At 41.1% G+C, this 24,347-nt stretch overlaps 1 protein-coding gene across 9 annotated transcripts in view; it reads right to left on the reverse strand.

The window, feature by feature from the left end:
* TEX2 (testis expressed 2) overlaps nt 1-24,347 on the reverse strand; it is a 115,731-nt gene that overhangs the window by 33,235 nt on the left and 58,149 nt on the right. For all 9 annotated transcript variants that reach the window (XM_050921008.1, XM_050921013.1, XM_050921011.1 and 6 more), the window contains 4 exons: nt 9,940-10,140; nt 7,325-7,661; nt 6,486-6,733; nt 525-674 (listed from right to left, as the gene is read on the reverse strand). In XM_050921008.1, coding sequence (XP_050776965.1) covers nt 525-674; nt 6,486-6,733; nt 7,325-7,661; nt 9,940-10,140 — 936 coding nt within the window. The remainder of the gene's footprint in view (nt 1-524; nt 675-6,485; nt 6,734-7,324; nt 7,662-9,939; nt 10,141-24,347) is intronic.

Below are 24,347 nucleotides of genomic sequence, written 5' to 3' on the forward strand. Positions count from 1 at the left end.
TTCTAAAAGCAGTTTTAATTTCACTGAACTCCTGAATCCTCATCGGGAGTTCCTGTTCAGATGTGCCAGTGAGTAGAGAACTAATACACTATAGCACAATGGGTTTGCAACATTAGCCTTAGAGATTTGTTGGTCAAGCAAGCTTAAAATGCTATAATACTACTGCTTAATGCTAATACAGTAATACTTTTCACCTCTATCAGAGGACCTCTATGCGTTTTTCAAACATCCATGAATTCAGCCTCCACACCCCTATGAAGCAAACAATTACTACTACTATCTACATTTTGTAATCAGATTAAGTGACTTGACCAAAGATGCCACTGTGAAATCTGTGGCAGAGCAGGATTACATCTAACTACTCCTTTTGTTATTAACAGGGCTCAAGACACTGTATCAAAGTACAAGATATTTTAAAAAGTATTTTTAAACAACATCTTTTTACAAATCATGTGACTAATTTAAAAAAAAAATCCTTCTTTATGCTGGAGAATAGGAAGTGCAAACCCCCCAGGGAGATATACCTTTATTTTGCTGAGTTTCATTTGGATCTTCTTTGACACAAGATCAGACCAGTACTTCTCTCCTAAGAAATCCCAAAATATTCTTCCAAGCAAAGCATTTACCCATGCCTCCCGTTCCTCCTCTTCAGCTACCGTAGGGATATCTGGCAACTGGCAACACAAACATATCATTCAATTATTGAATACAGCTTAGACAATCTAGTCACTGCCTAAAGAAACATTTCCCTCTAGGTCTTGTCTACACTGGGAAATTCATACTGTATGTTAACCCATATTAAAATAATGTCGACACTGTTAAACAAGGACTATAATCTTCAAAATCATGTAAAGTGATCATGGTTAACCCTTGTGTGTGTGTGTGTGTGTGTGTGTGTCTGTTAATGCAACAAAACTTCTCAGTGGAGACCTAAACTAGACAGATTTGGAGTTATTTCAGCAAAGGGTGAAGGTATTCAAGTCATCAGATATTCACACGGACTATTTTTAATGCTAACAGCAAAATCAACATTTTTCATACTAAAAGATACAAAATGCCAAAGCACAGCAGATAAGAACCTGACAAGGGCTTAGGTCTCCTTTCTGCCCAAACCCATTTGCCTTATCAAGTTCGAAAGCAAAGCTAAATATTTTTTGCTAAGCAAAACTAAATCAGAAAAAAAGGAATACGAGGAAAATGAGAGACAATAAAAAGGGAAAAATCCTTTGTGTTCTTCCTCCACTTGTATGTCCAAAAGTCCACTAATGGAATGGCCAGAGCTATATTCAGTTAAAGATGAAGACTGAATCAGTGAGAGAGAAGAAATAGGTTAAGGAATGATTCTCTGCAAAGTTACAGGGGTTCAAGCACAAAAATGCAACATGACCTAGACAACATGAAGCAAATCTTCCACATCATTGACTTTTGACTGTATGTCTGAAGAAACTATACGGTTTTCTTTCCACTGAACTGGGAGTTCTGCGGCAATCTCTGAATGGATCATGTCTTGATTCATTTGAGAGTAACCTCAAACAAATGAAGACACAATCCATTTGATACTGCAATGTTCTGACTTCAGCTATAAAGGCAGAGCCAACCAAAGCTACATGCCAATACGTATGCACCTCCACTTTCAGACTCAGATGCAGGGAGTCTGAACTCTATGTTGAGAGAAAGAATGCATGTGATTTCTCTATGAAAAGTTTATAATAGGGGAGAGGTACATGAAAACTTAATTCAAAGACTCCTAAAGCACAGTCTTTCAGCACACTATTATATACATATCTCCTATAGTTCATGGGAGAAGTGTGCGCATAAATACCCCACTCCCCTCCCTCCTAATCTACTCCCAAGAAGCTCAAAGGAATATGGTCAGTCCTTTGACGGAGTACTCTTAAAATAAGCTCTTCAGGGCAGGGACCATCTACCACAGTTTTGTACAGTGCCTCATGCACTAGGGTCCTGATTCACAGATAAGGCCAAAAGGCACCACTGTGATCATCTAGTCTGACCTACCACATAAAATATAGGTCACAGGACTTGACTGATTTATGACTGGGGCCCCTAGGTTTTACCATAACAATAATATTGTGACTAGGGAGCTCCAAATATACATGCAGAATCGTAGTGGAGCTATTAGTGGTAGAAATACACCAGTTAAAAGACACTTCTAGTCAGTAGAACGCAGAAGTTAAGTTGCTGTGCCTCAAACGGAATGTATCCATTAATGGAGCTTTGCTCAATGGCTTCCTTGAAGGAAATCATCTTCCCCCACCCTTGCAAAAATGTGTGCATCAACTTTCACACCCAAATTGCAGGACAAAGTTAATGGCTCACTTGAAGGAGATTTTAAAACATTTGGACAGTAGGATAATGGCCATTCTGTGGGATGCCTTAAGCTTACAAAAGGTTGCCCCAGCTGTCAACTGAACTCAATATTTCTTGCTTAAAAACAAATTTCAGATGTGTTCATTGTTACAGACAACTTAATCTTAATGTGCATGTTTAAACTTACAGGAGGAGGAGGAGGAGGAAAGTGACTGCCACATTTCCCAATCAATACTGTTTAGTGATGCATTTCCAAGCTGCTTGTAAAATTAAAGCAAAATTAGAAAGCTTTTGGTCGTTTTTTTTTTTTTTTAAATTAAAAAATAACTGACAAATACAACCAATAATTCATGGATGGTGTATGTAGAAAGTTCTTGCTCAGGAAGCTCATGAGATTATGTTCTGAATAATGCTCTAAGAAGTTCCTCTGAGGGTATGTCTACATCTACAATTTTGCAGCGCTGGTTGTTACAGCTGTATTAGTACAGCTGTATAGGGCCAGCACTGCAGAGTGGCCACACTTACAGCAACCAGCGCTGCAAGTGGTGTTAGATGTGGCCACACTGCAGCGCTGTTGGGCGGCTTCAAGGGGGGTTCGGGGAACGCGAGAGCAAACTGCGGGGAAGCAGGTCTCCTTCCCCAATTTGCTCCAGTGTTACCCGAACCCCCGAGCAAGCAGGTCTCCTTCCCCGCGGTTTGCTCTCGCGTTCCCCCGAACCCCCCTGCAAACCGCGGGGAAGGAGACCTGCTTGCTCGGGGGTTCGGGGAACGCGAGAGCAAACCGGGGAAGGAGACCTGCTTGCTCGGGGGTTCGGGGAACGCGAGAGCAAACCGGGGAAGGAGACCTGCTTCCCCGCGGTTTGCTCTCGCGTTCCCCGAACCCCCCTGCAAACCGCGGGGAAGGAGATCCGCTTGGGGGGGGATTCGGAGAACACCGGAGCAAACCGCGTGGAAGGAGACCTGCTTGATTACCAGAGAGGCTTCCTCAGGTATGCTGCGATACCTGCTTATTCCACGGAGGTCAAGAAAAGCGCTGGTAAGTGTCTACACTTGATTACACCAGCGCTGGATCACCAGCGCTGGATCCTCTACACCCGAGACAAAACGGGAGTACGGCCAGCGCTGCAAACAGGGAGTTGCAGCGCTGGTGATGCCCTGCAGATGTGTACACCTCCTAAGTTGCAGCGCTGTAACCCCCTCACCAGCGCTGCAACTTTGTGATGTAGACAAGCCCTTATATAAAAGCCTCATTTGAATTTTATTGTAAGAAAAGCCCCACATTCTAAATTGTCATGGAACATACATTAGCCAAGCTAGTATTCAGAGTCACTGATGGGACTTCCATTAAATAAAATTGATTTTTAAATGTTAGTTTCTCTGTTTTGAGGTGATGCAGAGCTGATTTTCCTGAGGCAATATAGATTGCACATTCCCATGCTACTCTAGATCTCATTAAAAAGAAAGAAGTTTAATAGAGAAAAAAACAGCAGCAGGCAGTACATTTACAGTGATAAACTGAGACACTGATAATATACATGGCACATGTTTCAGTCTAATAATTCTTTCATGCGTGACAAGATGATGGTCCTAAAATGCCAATTATAAACAAGATATGCATAGATTTTGTGCTCTCTGAGAAGCTCCATAACTTAACAATAAGTGACTTTAAACACATTTAAAATCTGTCATATTAAACAGGGGCATAGTGCTGATGGCAGCTTGCCTAGGACCATACGAGGTGATACTATTTTGCTCAAGACAGAAGGATCAAGTTACCCAAGTCTGGACTCTGGTAAAGTGATAACTTGATTTGAAGTGCAATTAGTTTCACTATCTGCAAAAAGTTTTCCCCCTGGCTCCACAGCATCTTTGTTTATTTTTTAAATTTTCTGTGTTGTTCATACTTCATATGTATATCCCCGTACATAAAAAAGGAACCATTCTTTTACCATTTTAGGTTAATATTTATCCCCACTGCTTCAAACTTTTGTTTTGGCACAGCAACCAGCTAGACACAGTGGCTGCTCTGAAATCAGCCGAACAGGATTTCTTTGCAACCTTAATATTCCCAAGGGCTGTGACTTTATACAAAAAGAGAATTTGCTGGATTGCTAAATTCTATTATGACCCAAGTTCTTGCTAGCACCATTATCCTATTTATAAACTTAAGCCTGACCTGTCAGATTCAGTATTGCAACCACTGTTTCAGAGGTTGATTGAGTGGCCAGGAGAGCCAATGAGCACCAAATCAGCTCATATCATGTACTGTACATGGATCTCCTTAACTATGAGCTGTAAGAGGGCCCTGAAGTGCAGATTATTTTACATGCACAAAATATATATTAAATAAACTGGGGTCACACTTAATATTAAGGTTCCATTTATTAAGGATAAATGAATGATTAATAGGTGTTTTACTAAGTAGTTGAGCAATTAGAGAGTCCAAGAGGTGAAGAGGCTCCTGATAAACATGCTCCAAAAAAAATAAAAATTAAAAAAACAAATAAATAAAAAGCTCATGCTCCAAAACATCTGCTAGTCTATAAGGTGCCACAAGACTGTCTGCTGCTTTTACAGATCCAGACTAACACGGCTACCCCTCTGATACTTGATAAGCTATGGTTTATCTACAACACAGCACATACTACTCACATATAACATGCTTATAACATGTGTTAATCATTTAGTAACCCTTTATAAACCATTTCTAAACAGAAACTTAATATACATTATATACACTCAATACCCATGGTTTAGTTTTTGTGAGGAAGGTTGCATCTGAAAGCAATCTAAATAGAAAAGTGGATAATTCCATTGCTTTCACTCAATTAACTCTCATAGAAGGGCTCCTGCATTAGAAACTGTATCTCTTGGTCTTGGAAACCACACACTCAAAAGGTCATCAAATGAAATTTACATCAGTGAAGAAATCCTGACTATTTGAGGCAATGTGGCAACAATTTCACCCTAGATTAATAAAAAAACTTTCCTTTGGGTGAATTTAAAAATACACAGAAAAATACACTTATATGATATAAAGAATTGGAGAGATGAATCAGCTTTTGAAACATGGATAGAAAAACTAAATTTCAGGTTCCTGAGCCAATTTGTGTTTATTCCTAGTGTGCTCCCATGCAGTTTAGAAAAGAGAATAGTGGAAGCTTTCTGGTAGCAAAATTTAGGTTGAGAGAAAGAACAGGGAAAATAGTTTGTTTATGGCGGTGTCCAGCATATTGCACACACACACAAACTGCCAGAGATCATAAATGCAGAGCTAAGCAGAACAACTGTGTGTAGTAGCTCTAAGGGGATGGAAGTTCTTCATCAGATTATCAAAGTCCACTGAATTGTTGGCCATTCTGAGCTGAAAACTGAATATGTATTAAATAACATCACAGTGGAAGTCCCTACTTACATGCATCTGAGGATGGGCTCATCATAAAATAATTCCATCTGTGGGATGGTGGAGATACATGGACATATCTGAATGTTTTACAACTCCCCTAAGAAAGATTAGCTAATGAGAATAAACTCTCCTTACTCAGCACTAAATTGTATTTATGGCTGAAAAAGGAACTCTAAAAATGACTCCCTCCTGATTTCAGCATGTCTGCACACCAGTTACATTTTTAGTTGGATCTGGTTAACATTAAACAAAAGTTAGTCGATATCATCTTTTTACTACTCTTACTATTGCAGCATGAGCACAGCTATAGGAGAGTAAACTGGATGGTTCATGGCTCACGAATCAACAAAAGAGGTAACTCCATATTTATTGTAGGGACTAATTCTGACACCCTCAGTTCCCCCTGTGTTGACACCCACTGAAGGAAGTGAACAGCTGAGGGAAATTTTGGCCTACAGAATCATTTTTGGTACTGATGTCACACAAGCCAGGAGAACACAACTGGACTTCGGAGATCCCAGGTTGAGCCTAAAGAGCTGGCACTTAGAAACAATATCTTTATAAGGAAGCAAGGGACACACACAGATCCTCACAATGCCATTTTTACACAGTCAGTGTCAGAACAGAGCCACACTTTCCAAACTTTTTCCCCCTCTTCTATACAGTCTATACTTTTTAAAGCAACAAGTGTCAAAAGTAACAGGACCTTAAAATGTGTCTCATGGAAGTACGCTAAGCACAGGGCTCTTACCTTTTTCACAGAAGTTGGGCTACTGTCTGCACTACAGGCTGGACTAACCACAGGACTTTTATTTTCTTGTGGAACACACTTCGCCATGTATATACTGTAGTCCAAAAGCGTTTTCTGTCGCACGTTTCCTGCCAGCTCCTTTTGCTTAGGCTGAGACATGATTTCTTCTCCGCTTCCTTTGCTACTGCTGCGACTATGCGTAAGAATTCCAGACTGGCTATTGGTTCTACTGTGTGATGGCAAGAATCCTAAAGCGAAAGGAATAACAGCCATTAACAAACAGGGTAGAGAAGAGAACAGAAAAGCAAGTAGCACACCACGTACAAATGGATGGCTGTAGAGTATCAAGCATGAGGCATGAGCATCACTTTAAAAATAAATAAATAATCTAGCATCACCAAACAGATGGCTACAAGGTTATTTGTGCTTAATTTATTTCATAAAAGGTACAATTCAAAGAAGTGCTTTTCCAACACACTTTTAAGGCTACAATAAATTCCATAGGTACATGTTTAGATGGCCTTAAACTCTAATTTGCCAGTATTTAGAACAATTCGATATCCAGCAACAACGCATGCAACTGGAGATGTCAAACTCCTCAGTTACCCAAATCATATGCAAGCAGGTTTGTGGTCATCTGTTTAAATCACAATTTTAGGGAATATCTAACTCTGCATAATTATTTTTATATTCGCTTTTTAAGAGCTAATGCTTAAAATTGATTCACTACAAACAACACTAGCCAGACATTCAGTTTTATGGAAGCTTTTTTGGTACTTATTGTAACTTCCTTTACAAAACTGTACCTTAAGTAAATTTAAAAAAATGATACTGGTTACCTGGCTTGTTTCCACATAAGCCGAGAGGCTTCTTCGCTTCAGACTTTAACTTGGAAGCCAGAAGGAATCTTCTAAACCATTCCTCCTTCTCCCTACCCGTTCTTCCAAACAAATAAAGTATTTGATCCTTCTGGCTAATGGGCTTTGTCCCATCTTGAGGTTTCTTAGATTCTTCACTGCCTAAGTCTAAGTTCTCTGCTGGTGACCTTTCTTCTAAGTTCTCTTTATCAGTCTGGGCTTTAGCCATAAAGTCGTCTTGTCTACCAAGTTCAATGCAAATAGGATACTTTTTATTCCAAATTCGTTTTCGAGCCAGACTCTTGGGAACCAGATAAATCTGTGAAATAAAAAGTGAGGGTCAGATAGATCAAAAAACCCAAAAAACAAAAAAAGAAATTCCATATGAATCAATATCTTCTCCACTTATATATTAATGTATAGCACTGTGTATTAAGTGATGAAAATAGCAAGATTTCACCTCAAAGATGGGACTGGTGGGTGCTTAACTCACTGGTGGGTCAACAGGCCCCAGGCTTGCTAAGCCTTCTAATAAAGGATATGGAGAGGCTTAGCAATAAGCCTTATTTAAACAGGATCATGCTCAGTTTATACTCCTGGAATCATGTGAATACACAAGAATCTCTGCTTTCATTTAAAAAAGGGAGGGGGGGGTTTCAGCTCTCATAGTTGTGCAAAAAAAGTGTGACTCAGAAGCCAGAAGGTAAAGAACCCCAAAGTTATTTAAGTCTCATGACATTGGGGGGAGGGTGTCGAACATGGATTTTTGGATGCTCGAGATCTGCAATGCTGGTGCTGTGCGACTGCATAGGAACCAGAAAGCAGAACTATTTGATGGTCATATTCCAGGCTGAGCAAATGCAAACAGCACCCAAATGCAAGTAGGAAGAAGGGATTTCTTTAAAGAAAAAATTTCTTACCCCAACTGTTCCTTTAAAAAGGCCTATGTCGCTAAAGATCCCCACAGTGTGTTTAAAGTAATGCTTAGCTTAAATTCCATTATTTGTCGATTGCATTTAGGGCACACTGTCCCTCTGTAACTGATCTTGTAACAAAAACCTTGTGCTACTTTTGGTCAGATTTTAGATGCCACTAAGAACAACCAAGTCCTGTTGTACTGAGCTATAAAACTGCTGCAATGTGATTTCAAAGTCTTATAGTTAAAATGTTTCCAGCAAGAGAAAATATGCACGGAGGAATCTTTACAAATTTCTACCTCATCTTTCTATCATGGAAATATTTGGGCCCCCTCTGTGTGCAGATCGATGAAGGCCTATTGCCTCTTTAGTTTTCTTTATTCTTCTCTGCCCCAGTCCCAGATTCTACTGTATCATCAGTTCCTTCTTCACCTGTGCTGCCAATACCTTTCTGTGGCCACCATCCCTTGTGATGCACAGGGATATCATGCAAGATAATGCTGATGTAGTCAGCTTTATTTTATGCTGGGATCCCCAAAAAATTTGGGAGAGGGGCAACGTAGGGCAAACATTTCCCAGCCTCACTTCTTCCCACTCCTGTCCTGATGTACAGAAACTCAGAACCCATAATGCACCTACCTGGAGGGAAGCTTCCACAGCACTGTAGTGAGAAGAGACATGATGCAGCAGAGCTATCCTTTTCATCCATCTACTCACCCACCTCCCACTCTCTTCTGCTGCATCCACACAATTTGTGTTCCCTCCACTTGTGCAACAGCAAAAATGACTGGGCTCTGAATCCTTTTGCAGTCTTGAAACAAGCAAATTTGATTGCAAGATTTCTAAAATATTATATGCATATTGTTTTATGTATATGAGAAAGAATGCTCAAATCTTCCCACACCACAGTTTCAGGACTCTGCATATTTACTAAATAAAGGGGGGTTTGAGTTTTTAAATGTCCTTTTGCTTATGTGCTGCTGATTTATTCTCCCAGTCCCCTTTTTAACTTTTCAAGAGGATGCTCTGAACATTGTCCCCAATGGTTTTATTCTTTTCATAGCAAGATTCATCTATTTGGCAATGTAATGGAAGGCTTGTGTTAAAAAAAAAAAGATACAGCCCCAAAATGTTTGTTTTAATATTTTTATACCCATAAAAAGAGATTAAACATAGATCACTCTTCAGTATGAAATAGCCATTGGCTAATGTCTGTTTCCTTTTACACTCGCAGATTAAACCAGCATAATACTTTCGGCTGGTCCACACTGGGGGGGAGGGGGAAAATCGATCTTAGATACGCAACTTCAGCTACGTGAATAACGTAGCTGAAGTCGAATATCTAAGATCGGATTACTCACCCGTCCACACCGTGCGGGATCGATGTTCGCGGCTCTCCCTGTCGATTCCGGAACTCCATTGGGGTTGATGGAGTTCCGGAATCGATATAAGCGCGCTCGGGGATCGATATATCGCGTCTAGATTAGACGTGATATATCGATCCCCGAGCAATCGATTTTAACCCGCTGATACAGCAGGTAGTCTGGACGTGGCCTTTGAAAGCTAATCAGTAAATAATCTTCATTTACGTGACAGCAGAAATTAAACTAATAATGTAGTGTAGAGAGAGCCTACCTTTTTACTATACAGCAATCAGCTGCTTAACTAAATAGAACTCACCTTGCTGTCCGTAAGCTCATAAATTTTCTGGCCAATGTAGGTGACATCAGGCTTAGACTCATTGTAAATAGCCCTTCTGGAAATATTTTTATTGGGTTTTGAAAGTCTTAGGGTACTTCCTTCAAGTCGCACGTAGACAGAATGAGTCAATGTAGCATGATAAGTTTCTGGATCATAATTATAAATTTCATTCATCCATCCCTAGAAAAGGAAAGATTTGTTAATTGATATTGAATTGGCAACCTGATGTAGTGTGAAAATAAAATTTTAAATAAATAGTTTTCAACCATTTATAGTAAGACAGACTCCTTCCCAACTCATGTCACATATTGCATGGATGAATGCAACGAAGCAGTAGATTGGGCACCACAGTGTAATCAGGAAAGCAGGAGTCTATTCCTACCTCTAGCACTGGCTGTCTGAGACTTTGGGCAAATCAGTTCACCTCTCTGCACCTTTTTGTTTTCTTACCAGTATAAACAGGGACAAATGTTTCTTACCCACCTTTATGAAGTGATGTGAGATCTAGGGTGAAAAGCTCCATATTTAAGTAATTATTCCCACTCCTGAGGGCACCAGATTAGCCAATGGAGGCACTTGGCAGAGGAGGAAAGAAGCAATGTATTACCCAGAGCATATATGCATGAGACATGAAGTCAATCTTTTCCTTGTCTTAGCCTGCCAGATGACATACCTTAAGTGACTCCTGCATTTGTGCATTAAAAGCCAAGTCCTGCAAGGTTTTGAGCACCCTTAGTGCTCAGTGAAGTCAATGGAAAGTGAAGCTACTCAGGACCTTGCAGTCAAGCCTTAAATCTGCACAGCAGAAATCCTTACAATACTGGAGGAGTGTACGGGTGGGACGGAGAGAGAAAGGAAGGAGGAAAAGAGCGTCTCTGAACATACATCTCTCAATACCCTATTAAAAATATATTACACAAGCCACTACACAAAAAGTCAGTTGACATTATTGCAGCACTATAGCCAATTTAAAAAATCATCTCCTACACAAAAAACAGGACAATATTCTAAGGCCCATTTACTTCATTGGGAGCTGGTGCCTGTCAGTTTCTCAGAACAAACATTGCACAATTTTCTGAGGACTCGTAGATGCTGTTACCAATTAATGATGCCTAGATTATATTAATTTCCACTACCTATTTGCATTTTCACTAATACCCACAAACAAAACACTAGGAAAATTAAGCTATTTTATATGTTCAGTAGCCACCTCATTAAGGCACACATCTAACATTTCCATTTAAAACACATACAGTCTGCTTTTAGATTTCACCAACACCTAAACTGGCTTTTAGAGACATTTTGTATTTGGGTTTTATTTACAGTGGAAATAACCACTTCACATACAGAAATAAAAATGCATCAAGGAGACAGTTAGTAAAGCCAGGATGATTTACAGTTTGCACAGCAGGGTTCGTTTGTAATGGGCTCACCCTACTTCCTTTCTGGAAGTTAAGCCAAAAAATTTCAGAGCAGACACAGCAACTAGTTTTCATTTGAGTTTTGAATTTCATCCAGAAATTCCAGCTGGAATTATCAAAGCACAAGGCCATCACAAGACTTGCCTCCACAGTCATAGCGTGTTACTCTGTGCAAACCCAGAGGATCCTTATCACTCATGTAAAAGTTCCCCCTCCTTCCCAAAGAAGTTCTCTAGTGTAATGCAGATCTTTGAGCTTTCTCTGGACTTCCTACTGCCATACTGACAGATAGGCATGCTTCTGAGGCAGTGGCTCTAACCAGCATCACACCAACACCAGAGACAGCTCACACCATACCAATGGCCTCAGCCTAGCTTCACTTTTTTTTTTTTTTTGGGTTGTTTCTTTTGGGCAACATCTTCATGGAACAATATACTTTGATCACCTTTGGTGTGTGGGCAGCTGTGTAAGGGGGAGTCTGCCACACCTTCATCAAGTGAGCCTGCCCAAGATCAGGTGCAAGGGCACAGCAATCCTGGCAGATGAGACTACAGGTCCAGGTCCCTTAACTGTGTCCTTTGAGTTAAAACTGGTACAGGAATCTACAAAGTCAGCTGCCTTGGACAGCTTCTGTAATACCTGAGGGAAAAATGCTGTATTTCCCAAAGGATCACTATCCTGGTGATCTTCTATAGTGAAAGAATATTTGGCATTAGAGCCTTTCAACTCAGAGTCTAAATAGTAGATTTATTACCTCAATCCTCAGCTCTGTTTACCTGCAAGCCTCCACTGCATACGGGCCAGTCCTGGAAGAATGGAGGGGAACTCACAGGACATGTGCACATGTCACATGATACTGGAACCCAACTTTAACCTGGTGCTTTTCCATTTACAAGGAGGGGTGGGAACCCAGAGAGAGACAAACCATTCCCGCCTTGTGCCAAAGAGATAAAGGGGGGGTAGAACAGAGCAAAGGGGGCTACCAGTCATGACAAATCCCCTACTTACCACCTGAGCTGGAACTAACAAGGATTGTACCAGAAGAAAGGATTGAGCCCAGACTAGGAAGGAGTCTAGTCTGTAAAAGAAGCTTACTGGAAAATCTGAGGGTGAGATTTTATCTGAAATCAGTTTCTTAATGTATTAGGCTTAGACTTGTGTGTTTTGTTTTATTTTGCTTGGTAACATCTACTTTGTTCTGTCTGATATTACTTGGAACCACTTAAATCCTACTGTTTATACTTAATAAAATCACTTTTATTTATTAATTAACCCAGAGTAAGTGATTAATACTTGGGGGAGCAAACAGCTGTGCATCTCTCTCTCTCAGTTGTCAGAAAAACTGAGTTCTCACTCTCAGGTTGGGTGCAGCAAGTCAGATATTTTATTCTCTAGCAATTGCATGGAGGGAGAGAATGCACTAGGACACAGGGTTTCCCCTACCTAGGCAGGTCTTTCAACAGGTAAACAATTACACCAAGCATTTATACCTTTTGTTACATACAATAATGAGCAACAGCTGCATTTTGTTTATACATAGGTCATCCCGATCTCTTATTTTTCTCACTTCTGTTTAGATTATAGTCTACATTCCATACTTATCTAACACAAGGTCGCAACAACTTCTCTCAGAATTCTTTCCCACTCACCTCACACAATCCTCACTTCTACGAATCTCACGTTATTAGGGTCACAGCTAACCTGACTCTTGCTCACAGAGCAGACTGTTTGCATTGAAATCCCCTTCAAATCCCTGTCAGTTCTTGCTCTACTTCCACACCGTGTTATAAAGGGTGGACAACTTGAGTTTATCCTGTGTAAGCTTTATACAGAGTAAAATGGATTTATTTGGGGTTTGGATCCCATTGGGAGCTGGGTGTCTGGGTGCTGGAAATAAGAGTATGTGCCGAGCTGTTTTCAGTTAAATCTGCAGCTTTGGGAGTGTGGTTCAGACCCTGGGTCTGTGTTGCAGCAGGTTTGCATGCCTGGCTCAACAAGACAGGGTTCTGAAGTCCCAAACTGGCACAGAAAACAGGCTCAGAGGTAGTGTCAGCACATGAGATGACAGCCCCAAGGGGGTCTCTGTGACCAAACCCATCATAAAGCCATCAATTTGGTTATCAGAATGACATTGTCCTGTTCACTTAGAGGCTTGAAGCTGGTGGGTAGTTTTCCTTCCTTCTTAGGTATCACACCTGCAAAAGATAGATATAGGCAACCAGTTCTCTATAGGGAGCTCCTTCACCGGCTACAGTTAAGACAGAACTGACTGGAATGCTCAGCAAGGGGCGCATAGCAGCTAAGATGATGCATGGCTCATGCTCCATTCTCTTACCGTCATCATCAAGGGCCAAAAAAATCCCTTCCAATTGAGCAGAGTTCTACCAGTCTCATGATGATTAAGGAGCTCAGATTATAAGAGTGAAAACTTTAGACAATGGATTTTCATAATTGAAAAATACTAAACTAGAGAAGCCAATGACTCTGTTAATTAATCTGAAGCTATATGCCTGATGCAGAAGTATTTTCCAAATATCTATTTTACCTCAAATTTAATTGGCTAATGAATAAATCTGCTGGGGGGGGAGGTGTTTTTGCATGTTTAGTTTAGAATAACACCTTTGGAGAACAAGTGCAAAAGACGTGAAAACCTCAAGATTATTTTTCAGAGAGAGGAGGAGTTTCAGAGTAACTAAATTGGAGAAAAGAGTCAGTGGGGATAGGCACATATTTTCAACCCATGCTGCAACCTATTTTGCAGTGTGTCCAAAACAATTAAATTAATGGATTGTGCTTAAATATAGCAATTCCATCACTATAAACCATCAGAGACAGATACATTATCCGAGGCTATTGGAACATCAACAATGGACTTTATTGTTGTTTGCGGAGATTGCAGAGTTTGGTTTTTGGTACTACTGAAGCAGTTAAATTAAGAAATTTAGTAACTCAGGGAGGATAATGGGAACAGTCAAACAACTTTGCAGCTGTTTGCCATCGACAGTGATCTTGTGATCTCCATCTTTAAAGATGAGCAGTTCTGTTTAGAGGATGGAATAGGAGAAATTGTCTGGTTATCAGTAGAATAACTAAATTGAAAAGTGCTGTGTTAACCATTAGGTGAAACTGCTTTTAGGAAAGGTCAGCCATACTGTTAAAACAGCTAGATTAATAACCAGGCCAGGTCCTGTTAGTGTGACAGTAAATGTTGAGCTTCTGGCTTTAATGAACTCTGTCTTACCAGTACCACAGGCTGTCCTAAATCTCCTATGAAGGCATACTTCTAAAGAGCGCTCACAAGAAATTGAAGTAATTTAGGTTAAGATGGATTAACATTTTATATATGTTCCCTCACCACTTGCCCAATCCTGCAACTTTGTACTTGAGTTGTAGTCCCATTGAAACCATTGGGATTACTCTTGTAAGAGCTGCAGAATCAATCAGGCTCTTTAGAACCACACTTGAGCAATCAGACATATTAGATCATTTCAATATAACTGTTTAATACAATTAACTATAACATGCCTGAGATTTCAACATGAAAAACTGAGGCTGCCTCTTGGAACAGTGTTACGACTGACAAGCCAAAGTGTTCAAAAATACCAGGTTTTCTGCACAAAGATATCAAGCACATAAATGAAAACCATCAGCCAGCCTTTTCACAACATGAGCCAGAATTCAAAATATCACTTCCTCCAAGAGTCACTTGGCATCAATTTCACAGAGATTGATTAGCAGACATTAGCACTAAACTGATTTTATTTAAAATCCCAGTACTGAAGTCCAGAAATGCCTGCAAAATCTGATAGATATGCAGTCTTCATCAGAAGAATTCCTCTTTCATAGGTTGTTTCCACTCTTTCATAATTAATTCATTTCTAGAATATGTTGCTTGATAAAGCGGGGAAGATTTTAAAAAAAAAAAAAAATATATATATATATATATATATATATATACATATATATATATATATATATATATATATATACACACATACCTTGTACCAGCATCTTTCAAATCAGGGATATCAAGCCACTTTACAAAAAGGTGGCCAGTTAACAACAGGGGATACAGAGGCACGGGGAGGTTAAAAAGACTTGCCCAAGGTCACAAAAAACCTCAATGGCATTATCAGGAATGGAATACGTGTCTCTCACTTTAACCATTAATACACTTTAATACATTTTTTCAAAAAATGCTCAGAAGTCCACTTGTCCCTGTAAGTGCTCCTCTTCCTCCTTTTAAAAAAGCATATGTCTCCAGACTTAAAATTGTCTTCATTGCATAAGGGTGTAAAAATTGATAAAACAACACAGGGTGGGGAATCTGGCATAAATTAAATATAGGAAATGATCTGTGCATGACGTAAAGCATAAACATGACGGAATAAAGCTCAGCATCCATAAACAGGGAAAAAAACAAGAAAAATTAGAAAAGGCTTACTAAGTTTATTTATGCTCCAACAACATAATTGAACTATTAGCTTTTGGCAATCAAATTTCATCAATTACTGTGGCCAAGTGAATGAACTGTGGCCAACTGAATTCTAGACACATTAGCCAAATTCAACCCTGGCGTAATTCCACTAACTTGAACTGAGTTACACTAGTTCCTTATTTGGTCCATTCCGTGAGCCTCAGCCTAGTGTTTCAAGGCATAAGATCAGAAAACTCAATATTAACACAAGGCTTTGGGGATCAAATACTTGAAAGAACTGACTTCAGAAGGGACATAGTCCTATGATTCAGCAACATAGCCAAAGAGGAAATGGAACTCTGAGCCAGTGGACATCTTCTGCACAGTTCTGTGCCGCAAATTGAATCTAGTGCATAGATGAAACACCATCAGAAAGTACAGAGTTTCTTCAATAAACCAAAGTTTGCTACACCCAAAGCTATCAGTTTCCTAACAAATTAGATTGCAAGTTCTTTGGGGTAGGGACTGCCTTTTACTACAATATATTTTTGTACAGTGCCAAGTGCAACAGAGTTCCTCTATTCTGATTAGGGGCTTTGGGCTTTTTTATTTATTATTTTTTTTATTACCTGTATTATAGTAGATAGAAACTGAAACCTAACCTCTTTGCTTTTGTCCTCTCCGTCAAAAAAGACTCCTTACTTTTCTGCTTTTAAAACTAAACCTCAACTTCCTTTTGCTATGCAGATACTTACTGGATAACATCTAAAGGCCAACTAATATATTTTGCATTTGGATCGCATCTTCTATCTGAGCTTTCAGCATGCTTTACAAAAACACTAAATATACCACTGCAACCCATTTGTGAGGTAAGCACTATAATTTTTATAGATTAGGAAACTGACACAAAAAGGGTAAATGATTTCTCCAAGAACACACTGGCAGTCTGCTCCAGTGCCAAGAATAGAACCCAGATCTGCTGATGCCTGGTGTTATGCCTTACCTCCATAACCATCCTCTCTTCTGACTCAGCCAGACCAAAAATCTTCAATTGTAAAGATAACCAGCTACTTCTGGAATAGTTTTTCTGAACTTACTGCTAGTTATTTAAAAGGGTGTGAAATCTAGGGAATTCGATGTTTACTACAGAGATTTCAAACCTAATGACTCTGTAGAAGATAACTGATCAACTGGTCGGTGGGTGGGTGGGTACACACACACTTACCAAGATCGTTCAGCAATAGCTTTCAAATGGGCAAATTTTGAAATTTCCAACTGCTTTTATGGGTGAGTTTTACAAGATCAAGGGACAAAGTTTGTTAAAATCAAAGCTGTGCTCCATGATTGACAATTACTCCCAGATTAATCCTATAAATAGTCATGCTTTTAATTCATCAAATCCAAAAACATTAAGTATTCATGTAGCCAAGTATTAGTCATTTTAAGTTAAGGGACAAAAAAGGAAAAACATAACATACAGAAGACATTTCAAATTTTGATTAACCTCTATAATTGACAACTGTTTACATTAAAAACAATTACAGATAAATACATGGTTGAAAAAATGGCCTGTGAAACTTGGATTTCTAAGGCATAATTTGAGATTTCCATTGTTCATCTATACATTTATATAGTTGGTCATTGAAGTATTTGCCTCCTGCATTACCTATGATTTCTGCTGGTGGATTACGCTCTGCTATACAAGTACCAAGAACTATTGTTCATAACCATAATACAAAACTGGCAGAACAAGTTACTCTCTAATGTAAGTGTCCTGTTGGATCTGAAGGACGCTTTTGCTTCAACCAAGTAAGTGCATAGCTAAATCAGCAGCTAAAACCAGGCTCTGTAATTTAAAATTTTGGGTTTTTTTTCCCCTGCAGGCAAGTAAAGAGAGGACATAATCCGAACCTCCAAGACAGTATTGGCTGAAAGACTTCAGAGGAAAGACCAATGTAAGGGGACTGTTATCCCCTTACTAACATTCAGTGGGGGTGTTTTGGTTGCTAGCTCCCAGCACTAAAGGGGAGGGATCGATGGCAAATCAGGACCCTGAGACTGACAGTCCCCAGGAACAATGGCAAGAGGCAAATGCTCCAGGTCAGCCTGATTGACAGGGCGGGCAGGCTAATCAAAGAGACAGAAGGCCAGGGTGGGTCCCGTCCTCCGTGTGAGCTGAAGTTGCCTGGGTCAGACAGAGTGGGGCTGAGCTAAGGCGAGAGCAGGGGCCCAAGCTAAGCTGCTGGGAGCAGAGCTGCAACCCAAAAAGCCAGAGCACAGCCCAGAGAGAGCAGACCTGCCCTGGGAGGGGAGCTGCAGCAACCAGAGCCAGAGGGGCCAGACAAGCAGCCCAGGAAGCAGGTGAGTGCTGAGAGAGAGACACAGAAGCAGCCTGCAGAGCAGACTTGCCCTGGGAGCAGAGCTGTAGCAACTGGAGCCAGAGAGGCCAGAGAAGCAGCCCAGGGAGCTGAAGGCAGAGCAGCAGCAGCCGCCGTGCTGAGGCAGTGTGGAGCTGGGTGCGGTGAGCAGCTGGGGAGAGCGAGGGGGACCCTGGGCAGTGGGCCATGCATAGGGAGACGCCTCAGCCAAGAGGCTCTGCAGGCCAGACTTGGAGGGGGATCATAACCCTGACAGGGTTGAAGGGTTCTGCCACCCAGAGCCTGAGAGTGTGTGGCTACCACCACAGCAACTGTTGACCCGCAGCGTCCCTGCAGCACAGCCAGGGCCTGAGGAGGAGGAGGCCTGGGACCTACAAGGAACAGACTGAAGTGCCCTGATGTCCAGAGACACTGTTTGTGATGGTCCCTGCCACAGAGCGGGGTGACGTGTTTTCCTTTAACCTTTCCCATTTTTCCTTATTCTTTTTTAAAATTAATTGTTCATTAAATAACTTGTATTTGCTTTAAATTGTATGACGTGATCAGTGGGTCAGGGAGGTGCGCAGTGCAAAGAGAGTACCCCGGCGTGGGGACACCTTAGCCCCTGTCCTGGGTGACCACAGCAGGCTTGGGGGTTGAGCCTCCCAGGAATCCTGGGCCCAGCCTTGTTGGGGTTACAAGGACTCAGACAGGAGAGTGGAAGGGGAGTCCCCAAGGGCAGGGAGGCCTCAGATCCTTTCGCTAGCCCACTTCACTGGGGTAGTGCAGAAGCCAGGAAAGTTCCCCACAATAGCGGGACCATTCCCCCGCTTACACAAAAAGATAGTTACAATCATGGGTCAGAAATCAATAGGATGAAACAAGATTATTTAGTTGGGGAAAGAGAAGGGGACTCAGGTGTTCAGAGTTCGCAAGAAAGTAAATTAAAACTAGTCACCTCCTCTTAACACACTATATGCCAAATACAAATATAAAGAGGCATTTGAACTTAAATAGGACAGTAAAGCAGCGGTTCTCAACCTTTCCAGACTACTGTACCACTTTCAGGAGTGATTTGTCTTGCCGACCCCCAAGTTTCACCTCATTTAAAAACTACTTGCTTATATAAATCAGACAAAAAATATAAAAAAAGTCACAGCACACTATTAATGAAAAATTGCTTACTTTCTCATTTTGTCTGTATGAAATTTTAGTTTGTACTGACTTGGATAGTACTTTTTCTGTAGCCTGTTGTAAAGCTAGGCAAATATCTAGATGAGTTGATGTACCCCCGGAAGACCTTTGTGTAGACCTAGGGGTACACCTACCCGTTTGAGAACCATTGCAGTAAAGCAATGAAGAGGATGTAGAAGAACAGGCCTTCAGTCATGAACAGTTGTCCTTCTCTGCACCTTTTCCAATTCTAACATCTTTGTGATGAGACAACCGGAAGTGCATACAGCATTCAGGTGTGGGTGTATCATGGATTTATATCAGGCATAGGCAACCTATGGCACGTGTGCCAAAGGCAGCACGCGAGCTAATTTTCAGTGGCACTCACACTACTCGGGTCCTGGCCACCGTTTTGGGGGGGGGGGGGGCAGGGCTCTGCATTTTTATTTCATTTTAAATGAAGCTTCTTAAACATTTTAGAAACCTTATTTACTTTACATACAATAGTTTAGTTATATATTATAGACTTATAGAAAGAGACCTTCTAAAAATGTTAAAATGTATTACTGACACACAAAATCTTAAAGTGAATAAATGAAGACTCGGCACACCACTTCTGAAAGGTTGCCGACCCCCGATTTATATAGTGGCATTAGGCTATCTACTGTTTTATTATGTATCTCTTTCTTAACAGTTCCTAACATTGTTAGCTTTTTTGACTGCTTCTGCAGATTGAGCAGACGTTTTCAGAGAACTTTATCCATGATGATTCAAGATCTCTTTCTAGAGCGGTAACAGCTAATATAAATTCCATCATTTTGTATGGATAGTTGGGATGATGTTTTCCAGTGTGCATTACTTTGCATTTATCAATACTGAATTTTGTTTCCCAGTCCCCCAGTTTTGCAAAACTCCTTTGTAACTCTTCTCAATCTGCTTTGGACTAAGCTATCTTGAAGTACGTGCATCATCTGCAAGCTTTGATGCCTCGCTGCCTGCTCCTTTTTCCACAGTAAGGCAAGCAGCATCTTTTCTTGCTCCTTGGCGATGGCAATCAACAGCTGCCTTGAACCTGTGTAGGATAATTTCTCTGTAACCCACTTGAATGTGGTGTAAGGGGAAGTAGCAGCAGAGATTCTACAATGACACACAGAAGATTGATTCCCCTTTATCCTTTTGCTGTCAGCACAGATGTGATTCAGTACTAGCTTCTCTCTTCAGTGCTGCACTGCAACATCTGAGCACTACTTGGGATCAGGATGAGTTAATGGGGGAGGCAATTGCAGAAGGTGAAAATAGCCCAGGAATTTGATTCAGTGGGAGGTGGCCAGGCCAGAAACCTCGGTTTTTCAGAGCCCTCAGAAGATAAACATGTTAAGACCATAAACCTTTGGACCTTGTTTTTTGTAAATATTTTTACTTTATCAAGTTGGGTTTTTTTGACTGAACCAGGTACAGATGGAGAGAAAAAGAATGTTCCTTTTTAGCAGTCAGAGGGTTATTTTATGTGTGTGCGTGTAGTGGGGGAGTGGTAGGGTTGCCAACTTTCTAGTCGCACAAAACTGAACACCCTAGCCCCGCCCCTTCCCTGCCCCTTGCTCACTACATTCCCCCTCCCTTGGTGGCTTGGTCTCCCCGACCCTCACTCACTTTCACTGGGCTGGGGCAAGGAATTGGGGAGGGGGAAGAGGGGAGGGCTCTAACTGGGGCCGTGGGCTCTTGCATGGGGCCGGAAATGAGTGTTCAGGGTGCCGGGGGGGGGGGGTGGCCCCAGGCTGGGGCAGGAAGTTGAGGTGCAGGATGGAGTAAGGGCTCTGGCTGGGGGGGATCTGGGGTGCAGGAGGGGGCTCCAAGCTGAGGGGTGGAGCCAACGGATTTGGAATGCAGGAGGAGGCTGCAGGTTGGAGTGCAGGAGTGGGTGAAGGCTCTGGGGTGGGTCCAGGGATGAGGGGCTCAGGATGTGGAAGGGGGCTCAGGAGTGGGGCAGGGGGTTGGGGCATGGGCTTACCTCAGGCAGCTCCTGGTCAGTGGTGCAGCAGGGAGGCCAAGGCAGGCTGCCTTTCCTGACAGGTCCTAGGCTGAGGGGCCAGGAGACGCTACGTGCTGCTCTCGCCTGGAGGCACTGCCCCCCATTGGCCTGTTCCTGGCCAGTGAGAGTGCGGAGCCGGTGCTCGGGCAGTGCCCGGAGGCCCAGGCTCTGCCTGCCTGCCCACACCTAGGAGCCGGACCAGCTGGCCACTTCTGGGGTGCAGCACGGTGCCAGCCAGGACAGGTAGGGACTAGCCTGCCTTAGCGCTGCAGCACCACCGGACTTTTAATGGCTGACCGGAGCTGCCAGGGTCCCTTTTAGACCAGGTGTTCTGGTTGAAAACAGGACATCTGATCACCCTAGGGAGTAGAGGGCTTCAAAAATCAGGCTAACCCTGATTTGTAACACTTTATTCAGCAAAGTGTACTTTTTCTTTTCACCAACTGTCTGCAAAGAGTCAAACTCATTTGCAATTTGCAGACTTATAGCAAACAACTCTTGGTTTTCAGATTACCAAATCATGATTGATGTATAAACGAGATGTAAATTTTAAACATCATGTATTTGTTCCATTCCCTGACTGGATGACTTACAGCACGTATCTAACCAATATGGCATGAATTTCATCACCAATTTCAGTATCAAGTTCAAGTTTCAGAATTCAAAATTTGCAGTGCTGCTGCTGAATTACGGAATTCAAAATTCACTTTCAATAAATTGAGTTTTAAATTATTTTTTGCAATTATTCATGTGAATAATTTTTTTCTAGAAGATTTGTGAAAGTGAACACAGAGGCATGAATAGCCAAAGCAAATTTTTCAGAAATTAAGTGAATATTTGCCAAACTTCTGTGTGTGTGGTATCCACCCACCTCTCAGCACTCTTACTTTCTCAAAGAAACATTTGAGAAGTTCTGTTTATAAACAATGAAATCTGAAACGTGTACAGGTATACACAGACACAAAACACCTTTTTTAAACCAACAGCTGAAAAATCAAGTCATTTTCCTGGGAAGGCTCTCCTTTTCCATTTGGAAACGTGGATTCCCATCCTCATTTAGGTTTTCAATATGACTCTTTTGTAACCATTACTACTTTACTTGGGCGTTTCCATCATCAGCAATACCATTAATGTTGCCAGTCCAGCTCTGCAAACAATGTTTTTAAAAAACTTGCGCTCCCTGGTTGGCTCTAAAGCATCAAACATTCCTAGAAAAATCACTTTGCAAGTCCAACATAAACAACTACATTTTGTTAATTATTTTATTGACAAAAGAACAGTTTGGGGGTTTGTTTGTTTGTTGTAAGAGACAGTAGGGCAGGTCAAATGCTGGGTTTAACCAACCTGGCCTTCTCCACTTAGGTGTCCAAAAAAAAGTCTGTATCATTGCTTGAAATATAAAGCATTCAGAATTGTGTATTGGCTAGATTGTTAATAGGGAGCATATTTTAAGATGATGTAATAAGACATGCTAGCGAAGTCAAGACACCTTTAACAGAAGATAGTGTTTCTGACACATAGCCTATTGAGTTTGTCCAGGTAAAGGTGATTATTTCTACAGTTGACTAAAGATTGCTCAAGCAATAATTCTGAATACAGATGTGAACCTTCCCAAACAAAAAACATATCCCACTTTACTGGAAACGCAAGGTTTAAAAGAATTAGTTGAGTATTCTTTTAAGCTATATAAAATAGGCAGGTAGCAAAAAGAAAAAAAATTACAATAAGTGCACCAAGATTTTTTCCCCCCCCAAAGTGACAATCAAGCTGTGCTCATTCTTAGCCTATGTAAACATGTGATCTTAATATTGCATTTCTATCTCCTGTTATTTGCCCCTCCCCTTCCCTCTCTAGTCTTCTCTTAAATTAAGCTGTTTGGGGCAGGGGCCACATCTACCTCTATTTGTAGAATACCTAGCATGAGTCCCTGATCCTTATTTTAGACTTTTGTTGATACCATAATATAAAGAAAGTTCAAGTACTATGCTAGTGTAGTTTTGCTCATGTTAATCCAAGGCATGGACCCCAAACCAAACCTTTATGTGAAGTCCAGAAGAGTTTTTCCAAACACAAAACTTAAACATCAAGAGCAAATACACTGAAGCAGACTGAGCATTCAGCAATATTCATCATAGATACTTGATACATGAATTATGCTGAATTGGATGGGCCTGGTAAGCCTCTAGCCTATATCCCCCCCCCCCATATAAATGTATTACCTAAATCCAAATACAGGATAAGAAAGAGGTGGCAAAGATACACCTCAGGATATTTAGCATCAACTGTAATACAACCTTCTGCTCACTAGCTCTTGCAGATTTGAGGATTAAGTGGTCATTCAGAAAGTAGTAATTGGCAAAATAAAAAGTTGGTAGGATTGTAGGTCAACGAAGTGGCAGGGAGGATGGCTTTGGGTGCAAAAGAGAACGGCAAAGAGAAATGGTACCACTTAGCCAGATCAAATTAGAGCAGTATACCTGCCTGTCAAATCCTAGAAGTATTCAAGATAGATCCAGCCCTGAAAAACTCATGGAAAAATCCTCAAATTATTATTTCCCAATTTCACATTTGCAGTAAACTATTTAAGGTATAAAGACATTTTCCCATGTGTAAAAGGGGAACCCTAATATCTCCCATCAAGTTATATAACATTTGGCTAAAGACTATTCTTGTTAGATTCTAAAATGATTCAAAATTCAGGACTGTTGTCCCCCCCCAATCTGTACTCAAAAGTACATTGTCTGTGCTAGTTCAGATGCCTTATTGGACTGAGCCCTCATCTGCACCATGAACTTCATTCTCAGAAGTAAATATGATGCAGATAAAATGATTTGATTTGAGAGGACCAAAGTAAACCCAGTTTAATCCACCTCTAGTGCTGATCCTCTTCCCTGTCATTGCTTCATATTAGATGTTTGAACAACAGCAGCAGCCAAAAACTGAAACTCTATCACATAAGCACATTGAAACAAACAATACAGCACATTGTA

Source organism: Gopherus flavomarginatus, chromosome 12 (assembly GCF_025201925.1).
Source record: "Gopherus flavomarginatus isolate rGopFla2 chromosome 12, rGopFla2.mat.asm, whole genome shotgun sequence".
NCBI classification, from domain to species: domain Eukaryota; kingdom Metazoa; phylum Chordata; order Testudines; family Testudinidae; genus Gopherus; species Gopherus flavomarginatus.